The 17,714-nt window shown below is 31.2% G+C and overlaps 1 protein-coding gene across 1 annotated transcript in view; it reads left to right on the top strand.

The window, feature by feature from the left end:
* Nucleotides 1–16,047, top strand: part of LOC126770411 (transmembrane protein 205) — a 41,559-nt gene extending 25,512 nt beyond the window's left edge. The window contains exons 2-5 of the mRNA XM_050489806.1: nt 6,125–6,294; nt 10,218–10,381; nt 12,181–12,303; nt 13,739–16,047. Of these exons, the coding sequence (XP_050345763.1) occupies nt 6,125–6,294; nt 10,218–10,381; nt 12,181–12,303; nt 13,739–13,900 (619 nt within the window). The 3' untranslated portion in view covers nt 13,901–16,047. The remainder of the gene's footprint in view (nt 1–6,124; nt 6,295–10,217; nt 10,382–12,180; nt 12,304–13,738) is intronic.
* The last annotated feature ends 1,667 nt before the right edge of the window (nt 16,048–17,714 follow it).

Here is a 17,714-nt window from a genome sequence, read left to right as displayed (position 1 = left end):
TTCAAATGTGTTTCAATTGATATATAATATATATCGATTATATTTTTAAACATAAGATAGTGCAATTTTTTTATTATTATAAAAAAATCTTACAGTTTAATAAGACGCGCTCATATTTTGTTTTGATAACACGTTTTAATTGTATGATAACATCGATAAACACAAGCATAAACTTCACATCGTAATCTAAATAATATTATCTGATAGTTTCATCCTCGTGGACTTTCATCACGGAGATAGGGATCGACTGCTATCTCCTGGATGCCCATTCATTTTCATTCATGCGGTTTTAAATGCACAGATAATAAAATATTTGTGGAATTGTATTTTAAGCATTTGATAAAACAGAACAAACAATAATAGTAAATAATAAAATTAAAGATTAAGAAATTGTATGATTAATTGTAAATCAATAATACATCATTTTATACTTGCTAAAACAAAAGCGTCACATAAAGATAGTACTAACTAAATTAACTTCAATTCATTTACACGTGTTTATATATTTTTATGATTAATGGCGATAATATTACAAAGTAATATACAACCACATTAAAAAACTAAATTACAAAGTCGGTATCTTTATACACGAACAATCTCTAAATTTCATATTCCTAACTTTTACAAACATATTATTCATTCCGTACGTCTTACTTGACCCCTTGTCCCTTATTTGTAAGCTACATGTTCTAACCTATAAGACATGTTTGACCTCTAAGAAATGTTTTATGTCACTTAATTTAGCTTAAAATAATATTACCATACAATGTTTCATTTGAGTTTACGATTACGTAAGTCTAATGAATTTCTTTTTTGTTTACTTGTCAAATTGATAGAGGGATACGTATTAAAAACATTAATTTTTTTTAACAACTTCTAATCAAACACATAGATAATATAGATGTATGATAATACAAAATACAAATATATTATCTTTAATGTTAATTAATAAAAGGTAGTGCACAAATGTTTGTACAATTTTGAAAACAATAAATTGTAAAATGTATGCAGCAAAAAATCTACTGCGTTTTACTGACAGCGCGTGTGGATATAATTAAATTCACATTAATCGAAATACCGTATAATATCTCGTTTAAATGATTAATAATCGAATAATTCTAGATGACGAACTTTTTAATTTATTAAACATCCAAAAAATACTTAGTTAAACCCTGAGAAAAATTTTAAATGAATTTATTTATAATTTTCCAAATGCTTACGCTTTTGGCTCTCATTTGTCAAGACGCACATACGATTTTTTGTTACAAGCAATCAAATCGCATCCGTAAACATTGAACCCTAACAAGTTTTTGCAGATGAAGGATCACATAATTTTCATCTGCAACGGCCATTTGTAGAAGCAATTTTTTTGCCGTCCATTCAAGTTCAATATCGAATTTTAATTCGTTTTCCGCTAAGCGAACTCGATTTGTTTTGCAAAAACTTGCTTTTACCCTAAATGGAAATAAACAAAATGTATATATTCATGAATTTGAGTTGTTTTGTTTGTTTTGCCGAATTTCTTACGCAGTCGCAGCGGCGTTTTGAATTTTAAAGCAGTCCGCATCGTGTGAGACATTTTGATTTGAACCGAAACAAATACAATGTTTATTTATTGCTCGATTTAAAACAATACATTACTAATGACAAACAATACAACAGCGTACACGTGCACCGAATAAAATTTCAACAAGACGTTGATAAAGTACGGTAACTATAATACTTAATCGAACTGAATAAGATTATTTAATCATTTCAAAGCTTTTGATTTAGAATATATAATACCTTCTGTATATTTTTATTTTTTTTCAATATTTGATTCGGCCAATTTTTGTTTGTGTACGTTTCTCAATATCTACGGCTATTGTGCAACTATTTAAATGATTCTTTTTTCATCTCTCTCGAATCGATTATAATGGTGATCTCATATATAATGAAAAAAACGATTTATTTATTTTAAATGTACATACAGAGAAATGCATAAAGTTGATTTTTATTTAAAACAATTGCAATAATTTTATAATATTTACATTACAAAATGTAAAAGTTATGTTACGAAATACTTTGTTTCATTTTGTTTACTCTTTACTTAAAATAAATAGTTTTTTTACATAATAATACACTTTATGTCAAAACATACGTAAAATCGAAATGACTTAACACAAAATGAAGTATTTTACTTAAAGGCGCCCAATTAAGAGGCTTAATGACTTTCGTCATTAGATTATCATCGTAATTGTAAAATGCTTTTAACACTTTCTTCCTTAATTATTCCAATGTTACTTAAGACCCTTTTAGTGATCCGTCTTCACCACTTAAACAATGTTGTTATTACTTATGTTACATTATAAGTGCACTTGTAATTATCAGATTCTTTAGCTTAACCTGTTACAGTGTCTTTGGCGTCATCGTGCTGTTTATCAATGACTCAATGTTTGTCATATTTGCGTGTTATATCAGATTCATTTGGTATGATACCGTTTTAAATATTGACATTTATCTATCAAAAAATCATGAATATATAAAGAAAGGCGATTTAAAATTTATTTAACTTGCCTTAAAATGTACGAGACGCGTCAGTATTGTCATATTATTAATAATAATAATATCCTGGGACATTATTCACACACGGCCATCTGATCCCAAATTAAGCAGAGCTTGTGCTATGGAAACCAGATAACTGATATACTACATATACTACTTTTCTTTTGTAAATACATGTTATAGATACACCCAGACTCAGGACCAACCGACATGTTCATGCACACAAATGTCTGTCCTGGGTAGAAATCGAAACCACAACTTTCGGCGTAATAGGCAATCTATCGACCACAACAACTGGCTCGTACTCGTACTGGTAGCGATGAAGTTACATTTATTTTAATCAATGTAAAACTTCATTCAACGATAATTAATGCATTATATATCTTTGTACTTAATATTAAAAGGATTGTATAATAAATGACATTTTTGTATAAATTTCAATATATATTTCAATTAATTCCATAAATATTAAACTCACCTCACCTTAGTATTCAGCATCAGCCTTGTCATCTCGAGCGTGTCAAGGCAACATGTCTGTTTATTTTATTTCATTTAAATATAATTTTTGTTCTAATTTCTTATCTACGAGATTGACGTGTTTGTTTTAATTTGATACACTTTAATCTTTATTTGTATCGATAGTTATTTATTATGCTATTAAATATACTTTTATTATTATCATATTTTATAAATTCAATTCAACATTCAACATATACAGCCTGTTAATGTCCCACTGCTGGGCTAAGGCCTCCCCTCCCTTTTGAGGAGAAGGTTTGGAGCTTATTCCACGCTGCTCCAATGCGGGTTGGTAGAATACACATGTGGCAGAATTTCAATGAAATTAGACACATGCAGGTTTCCTCACGATGTTTTCCTTCGCCGTCAAGCACGAGATAAATTATAAACACAAAGTAAGCACATGAAAATTCAGTGGTGCTTGTCCGGGTTTGAACCCACGATTATCGGTTAAGATTCACGCGTTCTAACCACTAGGCCATCTCGGCTTCAACATTTAATAAATATTATTTTACTATTATATCGTTATCAAATAGCATTTCTTTTTGTCTTAATATCTCAGCAAGCATTTATATCATATATTGATAGATCTCTACAAAATGCTAAAGAATTAATTAGGCCTTTATTTTATCGTCATCGAACGCGCCACGTGCTTTGAGGCACGTCGACAAATTAGCGCCAAAGATAACAAACTTTTCATTGCGATATCGGACGCATTCATACCACTCAAATGATCAATTTCGCGCAAATGACTCGCGGTAAAAATGAACGAGTTTATGAAACTGTATCGTAAATCACAGGCGTGACGGCAAGCGGCAGCTGCAGTTTTATAGAATTGCAGGAAAAATTAAAAACAATTTATTTTTACTAAAAATATCGAGTTCTTTTGGTTCCAAGGACATTCAATTTGGACAAAGTTATATCGGAAATGTTGACGATTTTCATTAAAATCGACGTTGTATACAGCAATGTAAACCTCAATAAAATTTAACTTTAGTAAACCACTTAACTTGATAATATAAGTCACGGTCAAACGGATTTCGGATTAAGGTCCTTAAATGAGCTCAGAAATTTTAACAGTTTGCAGATATTGCGAAGTGTCGCCCCCGTTATTGATATTTACTTTAAACGGCGTTTTTTATTTTAACTTACTTAAAAAAATTTTTAATTTACTTAAAAAAAGCCGAGATGGCCTAGTGGTTAGAACGCGTGAATCTTAACCGATGATCGTGGGTTCAAACCCGGGTAAGCACCACTGAATTTTCATGTGCTTAATTTGTGATTAAAATTCATCTCGTGCTTGACGGTGAAGGAAAACATCGTGAGGAAACCTGCATGTGTCTAATTTCATTGAAATTATGTCACATGTGTATTCTACCAACCCGCATTGGAGCAGCGTGGTGGAATAAGCTCTAAAACCTTCTCCTCAAAAAGGGAGAGAAGGCCTTAGCCCAGCAGTGGGACATTAACAGGCTGTTACTGTACTGTACTGTTTAAACGGCGGCTTCATTAGTATTACGTAAGCCAATTACTTCCTCAAACCATTACCGTTATGGTTGTATTTAAAATTAGTTGTCTGTCATAACCAAATAGAATTTCTCGAGCAACTTACACTGATTACATATTAATGCGGTATATTTAGATGCTTAATTTCACTGGTGGTAGGGCTTTGTGCAAGCTCGTCTGGGTAGTACCACCAACTCATCTGATATTCTACCGCAAAACCGCAGTACTTGGTATTGTTGTGTTCCGGTTTGAAGAGTGAGTGGGCTAGTGTAATTACAGGCACAAGGGACATGACATCTTAGTTCCCAAGGTTGGTGACGCATTGGCGATGTAAGCGATGGTTAACATTTCTGGCATTGCCAATGTCTATGGGCGTTGGTAACCACTTACCATCAGGTGACCCATTCGTACGTCCGTCTACCTATAATATAAAAAAAAAACAATCTTTTTTACTAATGTTATAAACATTAGTAAAAAAGATTATAAGCGTAAGGACAGCAATTATTACAAATATCACCCAATATGAAACAGACCTATATAAAACAAAATCCACCAATAAAAAATTCACGCGCAAATATCACTTAAGAAGTGTTGAAATTCAAATACTATTGTTATCGGAACTCGTATGAACATCTCGGTACATGACCAACGTCACTGTTTGCTCTATAACGCGTGTGGAAGGCGTGCGATTTCCACAAACATGTTACGTCAGTATGTGATTGCAATGACGAATTTGCATTACAGATAAACTTGTGATCTTTATTTACACTTGCTCGAAAACGTTTGCCCATTTTAAATGACATACTAACATTTTGCATTTAATTTCAACAAAATATTTCTTGAATACAATATAATAATCATCATTTACATATATAAACAGACAGCAATGTTAATATAAAAAATGTTTTTGTGTATGTATATATGCCTTCGTAAACCAATGTTTCGTTTCTTTAGAATTCATAAAAAACAAAAATTACTTGCAATGGGTTCAAAAAATTAAACGATTACGTTGAAATATGCAATACTATTTATTACTTTTACAATCTTGAAATAAATATAATTAAATAAAAAACAATAAATGTACGTAATATCAACACGTATAGTCTAATTCAATAATCCGCATGTCAGTACACTATCTGTGTTCTAAAAATACGATTGCTTTTGTTTCTATAAAAAATAAACTAAACGACCACTGATACGAAATTCAACGTATTTCCCTGATACTTATTATGTGATATTGATGTATTTACATCGATTGTATACTTTATAAATAAAGAAATAAAATAAAGAACAAAATAACGCCTAGTATTATATTTTAAAATATAAATAAACTTCTTATTAATGGTTATCATGTCAAATCTTTTCTCATCTTACTAACAAATAAAATAAAATATATTCATTTAAAAATATATAATACATACTTTTATACATAACACACTCAAAATCGGGACGGGAATTGAACCTTTAACCCCGGAGTGGTAGGCAGAGTTCACTGCCAACTGCGCCAATGGGTCAGTCATATATATAAAATATCAAAATATTCTCATTTAATTTGCAGAATCGCGACGAAAACAACTCAGCCGTTCCACGTAGCACTAGCAGTACTTGTGGTTATCGCTTGGATGACCAGGTCTGGCTCCATCGGTAATCTGCGTGGCTGGCGTGCTCTGTATGTAGGAGCTGTGGCCACACATCTTGGCGCTCAAATATGGATGACTTTGATATCTGGTAAGTGGTAATAACCTAGCTATAAATATAAAAATATTTTTGGACTATTTATATCCTACGGTCCGGATATTCTGGTAGTAAATGAAATTTGTTTCATACATTTTAACTTTATCATTTTAATCACCTGGACTTGTTGAGAATTGTGGCACTCATTTCATGAACAATTTATCAGTATACAGATAATTAGAACTGCGACAGTTTTGTAATCTTAAATGAAATCCAGAAATGGTATAATTGCTAAGATTTCTTTATCGAGAATAACGGTGTACAGAACAAGTTTTGAACCAGAAAGATCATCAAACACTAAAAACGTTTAGTGATATCATTAGCTTCTAGATCAAAGACGCTCAATTGCGCTATCAAATTATAAAAGTTTTTGTCAAATCCATCTATTAGTTCCAGAGACTGCGCGTTAAAACGAACAACCTCCTCAGATTTTTTATATTAGTATAAAATAAGAAATAGATTAAAAATTTAAATCGACTTTTGTTAAAATAATGACTGTTAGTTTCATACTATTAAAACTAATAAAAATCGTAATATGCATATTCTTTCGAAAGTCGAAAGAACCATAAACACACGTGTTATTAATTTAAATAAAAAAAAGATTATTTCCATCATAGTATTAACAATATCAAACAACACTTATAAAGAAGTTGTTATTTCGTTATCATTACGCAATATATACAAACTATTTAAAGTTTAAAGCTAAATAAATGTCCCATAACATCGCCACGACAATAATTAGAATATATGTATTAGGCAAGCGATTGCCATACAATATTTAGGTATATATCAGACGTCTGTTGAATTTAGCTAGTATGATATATAAAATAATAAAATTAAAACGTGTAGGTTCATTTTATTTTTGGAATATCGTGTGTTACATATTTTCTGATTTTACCCTCCTTATATAGCTTAGTTTGTCGGTCGCTTTACGACTCTGTCCCTACTTCTCCATAAACGTTACACCAGTTTAACGTACAGTTTACAAGTAAAATCACTTTAACGCGTTTATAATATACATATGTATATTACAAAATTTGTAAAAATATATTTTGGTAATAATTTTAAATAAAATAAGCTTTATTTAAATTATATATTAAAAAATCTAACTCAATTCATAAAATTGGAACGATGAAAATAAAAAAAATCTTTGCATAATATTATTTTGTAGAATTAAATAATAATGTAACGATTATATTTTTCTTAAATTTTAAATGTACATGAAGATGACATGTTTTTATTAAATATTAAAAAAAACTATGCCGACTCTACATAAAACGACTTAAGTTTTTCATTCTCTCCTTATTGGCGGTGAGCTACCAATTACATGTATCCGGTCTCCTAACGTAAAGCGTCTTTGAGAGGAAGGTCGATTGAAAATTTACAAATACCGTCAAAATATTTATTGACTAAGTAATACGTGAATAAGTGAAATACAAATCACTGCCTCACTCATAACGAGATCTCCGAAAGCATAGTTCCGATTTACATGAAAATAAGCATAATTATTCCTTTCGCGACGTAGACGCTCGCTATGAAAGGATTTTTAGAAATTTTAACTTGAAGGGTCCCTCTAATGTTACGGGTGCCCATGAGCGATAGTAGCCACTATCATCAGGTGAACCACCTGTAACTTTGTCATCTCTTACATAAAAAAAATACCTTTACAAAGTCGGGACCTACAGCTAGTAGGTACATAAAACAGTTTTGGTTAAATTTCGAAGTTGTAAAAACTCGATTCTTGATTTTTAAAAAGGGCTTTTTGTGTATGTGTGTTGGTATATATGTTTATAGTAGACAAGTGAATAAAATATATGGATAACGAGATCGAATCCAGGCAAGCACCACTGAGTTTTCATGTGCTTAATTTGTGTTTATAATTTATCTCGTGCTAGGTAGAATGATATATTTCTTATATATCGTGTTGAAACCTACACAAATTGAACACCTAATTCTACAACCGGAACTGCGTGGTGGAATAAGCCCAAATTTTTAATCCATCAGTGAAGCATTTGCCAGCTTCTATTTGCAGCACTGATCAATCTCCATCGTGATTTTACACCTACCAAATTATTTCGTATTTGAGCTCTCTAGGCTTAACAAAATTGATTGACCTTTCCCATCAATGGCGCATTTGTTAATACGTTTTATTGCAAAAGATAACATAAAATCATGCAATTTATAATTAATCAAATTTGTATTCATCTCACAAACATTCGTGCAAATAATTTGAAAATCATAAACAAGAACCCTAATTGCTTAAGAATGATGCAGCTTAAACGTTGCCAAAATAAAATGTTATGTAATTGTTACAAAATTATCGTAATTTCGAATAAACATGTCACTCTTATAGCTTTATAAATAAGGGTCATGATATATGTTAACATAAGATCACTGACAATTTAAATATAACTTCTTTGAAATCCTTAAAATTAAATTCCCAAAACAAGGTCTCAATTTAAAACAATTACCGGCATGTGCACCATGTGTCGGTGAAGCAAATTATATGATGTTAATTTTACAATATTATACGAGGAATTGTAAACAATTTAAATATAATTAAGATGCAATCAAAGTTTAAGCATTTACACCGTATTTATGTTTGTTTACATCACATATATTAAATAATGTAGTATTTAACTGTAGAGCTATTAAGGTTTGGTCCCGGGACGTCTCGTGTCTCGAAGTCCCGGCTTTTTGCCAGATTAACAAGTCTCCTTAGTCTCCCGGGTGTTTTCACTCGAGACTCGAGACTTGCTTCATGATTATGTTATTCGCAAAAGATCATAGTAAATTTTATTCTATCATTGAAACTTACGTCTGTTTTACAGTTAGATTACATAAAAAAATAGATCATTTATTATTAGTAAAATGATCATTTTGTAAATAAAAGTAGCCGTGAATGAAGAAGTGAAGAAGTGAAGAAGTTATTCCAATTCTAAGAGCGACTCCTTAAAAATAAACTTAAAACTTGATAGTGAAATTATCAACATTTCATATATAGTATGTTTATATATTATAGTATGTTTTTTGAACAAGGCGTTGTCGTTACATTATTGGCTGCGTACTTGATGCAGACAAGGCGGCAGGTTTAGCTACTACGATTGTAATATTATAAACGCTTTGTCAAAATCATTTATTTCGAGACTTCTCATGGATGTTATGGAGAAGTATAAGATACAAGTTTATTTGAATCTAACTACAACTGTTTCTCTTCGAGTGTGCCAATATCCCCTGCGTAGTACCTTGAATATATATTAACATGTATGCGGAATTTATCTCATTTTTATTAACATTAAAATCTCCTCGAATCCATGTATTACAGCAATTTTTTTACATCGCAATCATGATTCATTGACGATATTGTGTGAATATGACGTAAAATAAAAACATAAGCGTAAAACGATGTAGTTATATGACGGCAACAGAAATGAGAAATATAATTGAATTCATTTATAACAAGTTTACTGTTCACTGTGTAGTACATAATTTATTTATATATCTTTTATTTAGTGCTTAGATTGAAATAGTTTAATTATATTTATGCAGGTTTTCCTGCTATATACATACAAATAGCAGACTTATTTTATCATTAATAAACTTCCTACGATGATAGAACTCCATTACTCAATTTGCTCCTGCGATAACAAATGATTGATAGACTAATGTCCTTCCTGGACTACATATATTAATATGACCTTACCAAACAAAACAATAATTTCTTACTCACTAAACCTGTGTACAGGTAAGCAGAATAATAAGCCCCAGAAGCCCTTTCCCTTTAGGAGAAAAAAGGTCAAAGACCAGCAGTAGAACATTTACGTGTTAGACACAATTCGTTATTGAAAAAAATAAAAAGTTATTTTAACATCATTTAAGTTTTAATTGTAAAAATATATCTATCTCTTTCTTTCCAGGAATTGTTCTGTACTTTGCCCTTCCTCGCCACGAATTCGGCCGCGTTCAGACTGTGCTGTTTCCTGTGTACTACGCGTTCAACTCGCTAGTGAGCCTGCTGGCTGTGCTAGCGTACTTCCGGACGCAATGCCTAACTCACTTTGAAAACACTTCCTGGGTACAAGTAAGTACATAAAATCAATGCTATATTTTTGAAAAAATCATGATAGTGATATCATTCTGATCGATTTCGGCCACGGCGGCCAATCTCCAGGAAGGCTAGTATCAGGCTCTATAATAATAATCCGATGAGGAAAATCCAAAACTATCGGACAAGTTCAGGCGCTGAACCAACGGTGCTTTCCGAGGCAGGGGAGTGAAAGAAAAACCCAATAACTTTTAGCCCGACCTGGGAGCTGGGGTTTGAACCAATGAACTCGGTATCTGCGGCTTCATGTCTAGCCACTAGACAAACGACGTAGTCTTAAAAATTAATACATATTATATGTTACTAAAAAAAAGTTTTTTAAATATAATAATAATGAATATTAATAACTTAAGCTAAAGTAGCTACGGGACGTACGTTACGACTAATGAAAAAAAATATGCTTCACAACTATAAAACCTCATTAACAACAAATAAAGAAAATACAATCAAATCAATAATAAATGTATATGTATCTATAAATACTTTCAAAGTCTAAAAACCTCTAACAGCTGTCTGTACTTGTTTTTTTTTTCGACTAAATTGGCGCCTATTTATAACCTTGGCCTTTTCACTTGAATTAATCTCATTGACCTTAATAATTTTGCCAGATTAAAGGTTTATAGAATGTAATACGATTTTGTTTCGATTAATTAAATTGATCAGGAACCAATATTGAAAACAAATGAACACTTTTTTTAAAACCTGTTTTAATATATTAAACGTATATGTAAATTAAAAATATTATGAAAAATTATATTTGACGTACAGTTCAGTGTAAATGTTTTTACAATTGGTAGATAATATATAAAAATAAAAATATTTTTATATGTTTTTTTTTAATGTGTTTAGTAATATTTTTTTTATATTAAAGTCTACGAGTAATAAACATTACGCGTTCTCTAAAACATTTGATTAATGAATGAATAATGTAATTTTGTATAGACATAACGCAATCTATAATTACATTTCACATTACTGTAGCCTAACCTTGACACTTATTTAGAATGAATACTCTAATAATATAATAATAGCCATTAGAAAATGGTTTTAATGTAATAAGCACCATTTAATCGTATTGAGTATAATAATGTAATTTAGTCAGTAATGTCAAGCTTTATTTTTAAATAAAAGAATATTTTTTTATCATGATTGACTCTATCGCAGATAGAGTGACAGGTGCCTTACAAGGTTCAATGAATGTAGATAAAGATAACAGAGAGAGATCTGCAAATATAACTGCAGGATAGGCACATTCAACTTCTCACAATATGTTGGTTGGTGACGCATTGGCGATATAAATGATGGACTGGTTTATATTTTTTACAGTGCCAGTATATTATATGGTGATCACAAACCATAAAACCCATTTGCTGGCAGAAAGCAAATGGGTTTTATGGTTATCTGTTTTAAATAAAATAATATTACAGTACTCAATTAAATAATTTTTACTACAATCCAAGCCTTGTTGTCTCGCTAGGAAAGATATATTCATTAATTATAAAAATTTGTTATTATTCAATTATCATGTTATCCTCATCCAATCTTATATCCTATGTTATAAATTCTTAATTATAAAACTACAAGTACCAAGATTGGCCTGTTTGTATGTTTATTTGTTATTACTAAAACACGCGCGAATCACTGAAATATCGTGGAATATAATTTAGATTAATTTTTCATTTTGCTGTAACTAAAAACATATAACAAAATATTTTATCCGTCAATTTGAAAAAAGAATGATTGTTCTAATTTTAAAATATCATTTATTGTTACAGCTAGCACTTCTGTTAGTCGTATTCAGTATAGAGGCGTACGTCCGCTTGTGGCTCGTTAGACCGATGTTGCGAGCCAAGCACGTCAAGACACAGATGGAAGAAGCCGCAGGGGGAGGACAGGAAGTGAGTAACTTAAGCTAACTAAAGAAAAAAGTCAACATACTAAAGATATTTTACACTGTATTCGTAATATACTGCAGCTATTTTATCAGCCATTTAATTTTTTAAGTAACATCACTCAAAAAAGGTTTTATAGATCTAATGATACTGCATATTTGATAGTAACCTAGTAAAGAGTTCATTTTTAGCTTAGCACCTTGAGCCGTGGGTATCGTAGGAGCCGACTAAGAAATTTTTGTTAAGTTTTATTAATTGACCACTCCGTATCGCGTCGGGCAATCAACCCACCAGCAAAAATAAATACTTTTACTTCGAAATCGAAGTTGTATATCTTCGTATTCCTTTAATGTTTACCGCCCAAAACGAATACACATATCTCGGAAATGTAATTATAGAAACTTTTGCGTGGTCACAAAATGATAAAATTTTTGAATTTTTTTATTTGTCCTCAATTCGTCTGTCAGTCAAATGAATCCTTGAGAGTAGTTGAAAACAGATGTTGGGTATTTAATTTCACATGCAAATAAATTTACGCATTAGCCGTGTCTAAATATATCATAATACCGTGAAACAATTTATTAGGTACGTTTGAAAGTGAAACCTTAAACCATTTTAATAACTGAAATACATTTTGTGACGTTAGCAGTAACTAATAAATATGTCAGAAATTATTAGCCTTACTTATAAACGTTGCTTAGTAACTGTTTGGTAAAACATTGGTTTATCTCTTTCTTTCACTATCGATTGAAAATTAAAAAGAAGAAGACAGCATTATTTAACTAATAACGCTTAAAAGTAGTCCGTATATGTCTTGATTATAAAAATTTGTAATGTAACAGCCTGTGAATGTCCCACTGCTGGGCTAAAGCCTTCTCTACTTTTTGAGGTTTGGAGCTTAGCACTCGCATTGGAGCAGTTTCATGGAAACCACGCTGCACCAATGCGGGTTGATGGAATAGACATGTGACAGAATTTCGGTGAAATAAGACACATGCAGGTTTCCTCACGGTGTTTTCCTTCACTGTCAAGCACGAGATGAATTATAAATACAAATTAAGCACATGAAAATTCAGTGGTACTTGGCTGGGCTTCAAACCCACGATCATCGGTTAAGATTCTCGCGTTCAAACCACTAGGCCATCTTGGCTATATAAAAATTTACCCGATTACAAGAAGAAATCTATCCATGTATTGCACGCTTAAAGTAGTCCGTATATGTCTTGGTTATTAAAATAGTCTATGAAAAAAAATTATGCCGCTATGTATATTGCCGCGAAGAGAAATCCTGGTAGTTATTCATACATGTAGACAAATAATGCATAGTATATATTATCTTAAGTTTTTATCTAACTTGAGTAATTAACTTGGTATTAGTAACCATTAACAATTACATAGTACCAAAAACTAGAATCTGTTTTAAAAAATGTTTTTTTTTCAGATTGGTCGCCTTATTCTCGGAGAGTTGGCTCACTGTCCTCGTTACTTGCGTGTTCTGAAGACCTTCCGTGCATATCACTCATCAATTGCCATGGGCACCATGATCACCCTCGGCTGTTCATTCTACTCCACCATGATCTTGGTGGACTCTATGTGCCATTAAATACAAGTTTTAAGAACTTCAGGAATTGTAAGGACTAGTCCACATTATTCGAGGCGGTCACGAGATAATAAGTATTTGTATGAATAAAGTAGATTCCCCAGTAAATGTTTCAGTTTGTCTGATGCTTGCAGTATGAATTAGCTTTAAATTTTACTGACTTCTATGTTTCATTTCATCATTAAAATATGAAAATAAGAATTAACGTAAGTCTCCTTTCACACTTTTACCAAACGTCATGAATCAATTTTCAGTAATATGTGTGCTTGCCCGTATTTTATTTTTTATCTGTGCAGAATTAATCAATGACTTAACTCTATAATTGTCATTTTAATTAAAGTTCGAAATATAAAATACGCACATACTTCATTACTTTTCTGTCGCCATTTTTTGAGCAGTCTTATCTAGTAAATCTCCTCTCCTTTTAAGGAAAAGGCATTACTACACAAAGCTGCTCCAGTAAGTGCTTGGTGGATACATGTAGCAGAATTCTTATGAAACATGCAGGTTTCCTCACGATGTATATTCCTTCATCTTGGAGCGCAAGAAGAAGTAATTACCAATTAAGCAACTAAAACCGTGCTGTATCCAATGGTCCATCTTGACTCACAAATTTCATTCAAAATTATTTTTCGTATTTATTTTATTTCAAATTTTGGTACTGCATTTGAAAATATATCAGAATTTCTCAACGTTATTGAAAAAAACTTTTATGAATTTATTAACCAAACATTTTATGGAATTATCTTATTTTATATAGCATTGACATTTTTTCGGTGTACTTATTAAGATATAATACTCTTATTGCAAAATTTATGGACTATATATTAAAAAACAAAAGTTTTTTTTTCAATTGAGAACGTTTAAGGGTATATTTTATTAAGCAATTATCATTAGTTAGTTCCATGTCAGGCTGTGAGGTCTGTTATATAAAATGTTTATGTTATTAATAGTTTATTAGCCAAACAAAAAACAAAAGGTATGTGAGGCGCTGGGCGCACGAATTGTTTTCTTGAAAAACTGGAATGAGTTGTTCTAAATTGTATACAATATAATTAATACATCTAGTAAGTTAAAAATTAAATAATACGCATGGATTAGAGTTATATAATCGTAAAAAAAAATTATAAATAAATATGAAGTGTAAATTGTTTGGAAAGAGCAATAAAATTAAAATATCGTTATTAATGTAAACACGATTACAAGAAGAAATCTATTCATGTATCAATTTATTTTATTTCGTTAGCAGTTAGTAAAAATATATCAAATCGTGAGCAATGTTTTGTTTTAATTTTAAGTTTTGTATTAAGAGCTTGTAGCCAATTTCGACATAGGAAATTGGCGTATGTATTCTTGCCACTGTTAATGTAAACGTCGTTTAAAAGATGCTAGAACTACCACACACTGCAGATTTTTTATAGAGCACTAATAATTTGCTGTTTATTAATTTCATTATAAAATCGGTTACAACAAATATATCCAAGAAATCGACGATCCGTGGTAGTTGTCAGCGACCGCAGCCAACCCATCTCTAAGCTGCTTGATTATGAGGTTCTCGAATTGATTACTTTCTTATTATCTACGATACTGCCATAAAGTTTAGCGTTTAACGTAGAAGTAAGACTTGTATAGTGTCTCCATTTGGTAAGCAATAATCGTAAAAAGGCTGAACGCAGCATTGGCGAGGTCAGCAACTTATTTATTGCTATTTTGTGGCTCAGTCTTTTGTTCAGCCGCGAGTTCCTTCAAGGAATTGATAGTGGACATACTAAACTAATACAATTTGCGGTAACAAAGAGTTATGCCTTGAGATAGACAAGTGCTTACATTGTGTAAGATCTAGTCAGCAATAAACGGAGAGTGATCGTTAAATCGCAGTATTATTGTGCTTATACGTGTTAATGAAACCGACCCTTAAATTCTCTGATCGCACTCTATTAAAAGCGATCAAGCAGCTTAAGCCCATAAGGCTGGGGTTAGCAGAATATTAAAATTATTAATTTTACGTTAGTTTTATATTATAATATTATTTGTTTAGCGTTAAAGGATATATTTTAATGATGATCTGAATGTTAACATGTAAGATTTTGTTATTTATTCGAGAGAATGTTGAAAGTATTAAAACATTGAATAAACAGATACGATTGAGAGCCGCGTCGTTTATTTCGCGGGTGATAAGATTTCGCCCGTCAGATGTCTCATTAAAAATGTCTTGTATAATGAAACCCGTTTTCCTGGTAATCCAATCCTGTGAGATAAAGCACCTTTGAAATGGACATTCATCAAAATAAGTAAAATATAAAATAAATAAAATATATAGTCTTCGTTCCGAAAATTACTGAAGCATTATTCGAATTAATATTTCTGTCTGTTACGTGATGTATTTTGACATGAAGGTACAGCAAGATGAATTGATTGATGCATTTCAACGATATTAAATAATTTATTTAAAAACTTAATAATGTATGAAACGAATTTAAGTTTAAATGTGTCCTATTAACCTATTTTAGCCATAGCGGCAATTTTACATTATCCGTAACAGCCTGTGAATGTCACACTGCTGGGCTAAAAGCCGCCTCTCCCTTTTTTTTGAGGAGATTTGGAGCTTATTCCACCACGCTGCTCCAGTGTAATTTTAGGGTTGGTGGAATATTACATTAAGCTAATCTTTTTATTCCCTCACAATCCGATGAGACCCTACCCTACGAGATTGAAGAGACAATGATTTATCTTCATGGGCATTACCATTAACTGGCTGCTACGTAAATTTACAGAAAAACCCAATAATATTTGAAGCTGGAATCCGGAATCTGCTGGTGCCAGCCACCAACACTAGAATAACGTCTTATATTATTTATGTTAAAAACATGACATATTTATTTATTGACGACATTGATGTATCTTGTTACTTAAAAGTATATTGCAGCTCCTGCTTCTTGCTAGGTACGCATTTTGTTGCATTCGCGAATTTACTGCTATCAAATGCAGCACATCGGGAATTGTGTGTTTAAATGTCGAATTTAAGTGTAACTGACAACTGATTGGAAATTTGAAATAGCATATCCAATTTCATTTTGTAACCCAGGTCAAAATCAAAGCTGGTATAACTGTATATGTTTATCTCTTAAATCAAAGTAATAAATATATTATATATTTTATTCAAGCGCTTTTACAAGCGAAATAATTGTAAAATTAGGTTTAATTTAAAATTTAAATTAATTTAGGTTAAATGATTAAAATAATGCAATATTCTTGTTATAGAATACCAGATTCAGATAGGTTTTTTCAATTACCTTCAAATTTTTTCTTAATAATATGAAATATACATCTTAGTAAGCCGACGATGTCATTCATCTTGTATGCAAAGTTTAAAGACAACGGGTTACATAACAAGCGGCAATAGCGTAATGGTTTACGGACCGCCTAGCGAGATAAAAGCCGCAGGTTCGATCCTGACCCCTTGCCTATTGGAGGGATAAATATAAACATTAGTAATTCCTTAAAAATAGCATTATTATTATTAAAAAATCCACAACGAACTAATTTCTAATAAATCTGGACGCATGTAGCAGAATAGTGAATTCGCTTAGAATGGCCTAATTCGGAACTTGTAAGGTTTGTTTCGAGGTCAAAAACATAAATGTTTACAAAAATTAATTTATATTAAGCATCACATGTAAATTAAAAATATATTATGATCCATTGTATTTTTTATCACGAAAATATTTGCGCTAAAATGACTATATAAATATTTTTTTTGATATTTACGGTGTCACAGCTCAATTTTATATTTTTAGGATATTTTAGAATTTTGTAG

This window comes from Nymphalis io, chromosome 1 (genome assembly GCF_905147045.1).
Source record: "Nymphalis io chromosome 1, ilAglIoxx1.1, whole genome shotgun sequence".
In the NCBI taxonomy this organism is placed as follows: Eukaryota; Metazoa; Arthropoda; class Insecta; order Lepidoptera; family Nymphalidae; genus Nymphalis; species Nymphalis io.
Note: the sequence above shows the minus strand (reverse complement) of the source record. Positions and strands in the feature narration are given on the sequence as shown.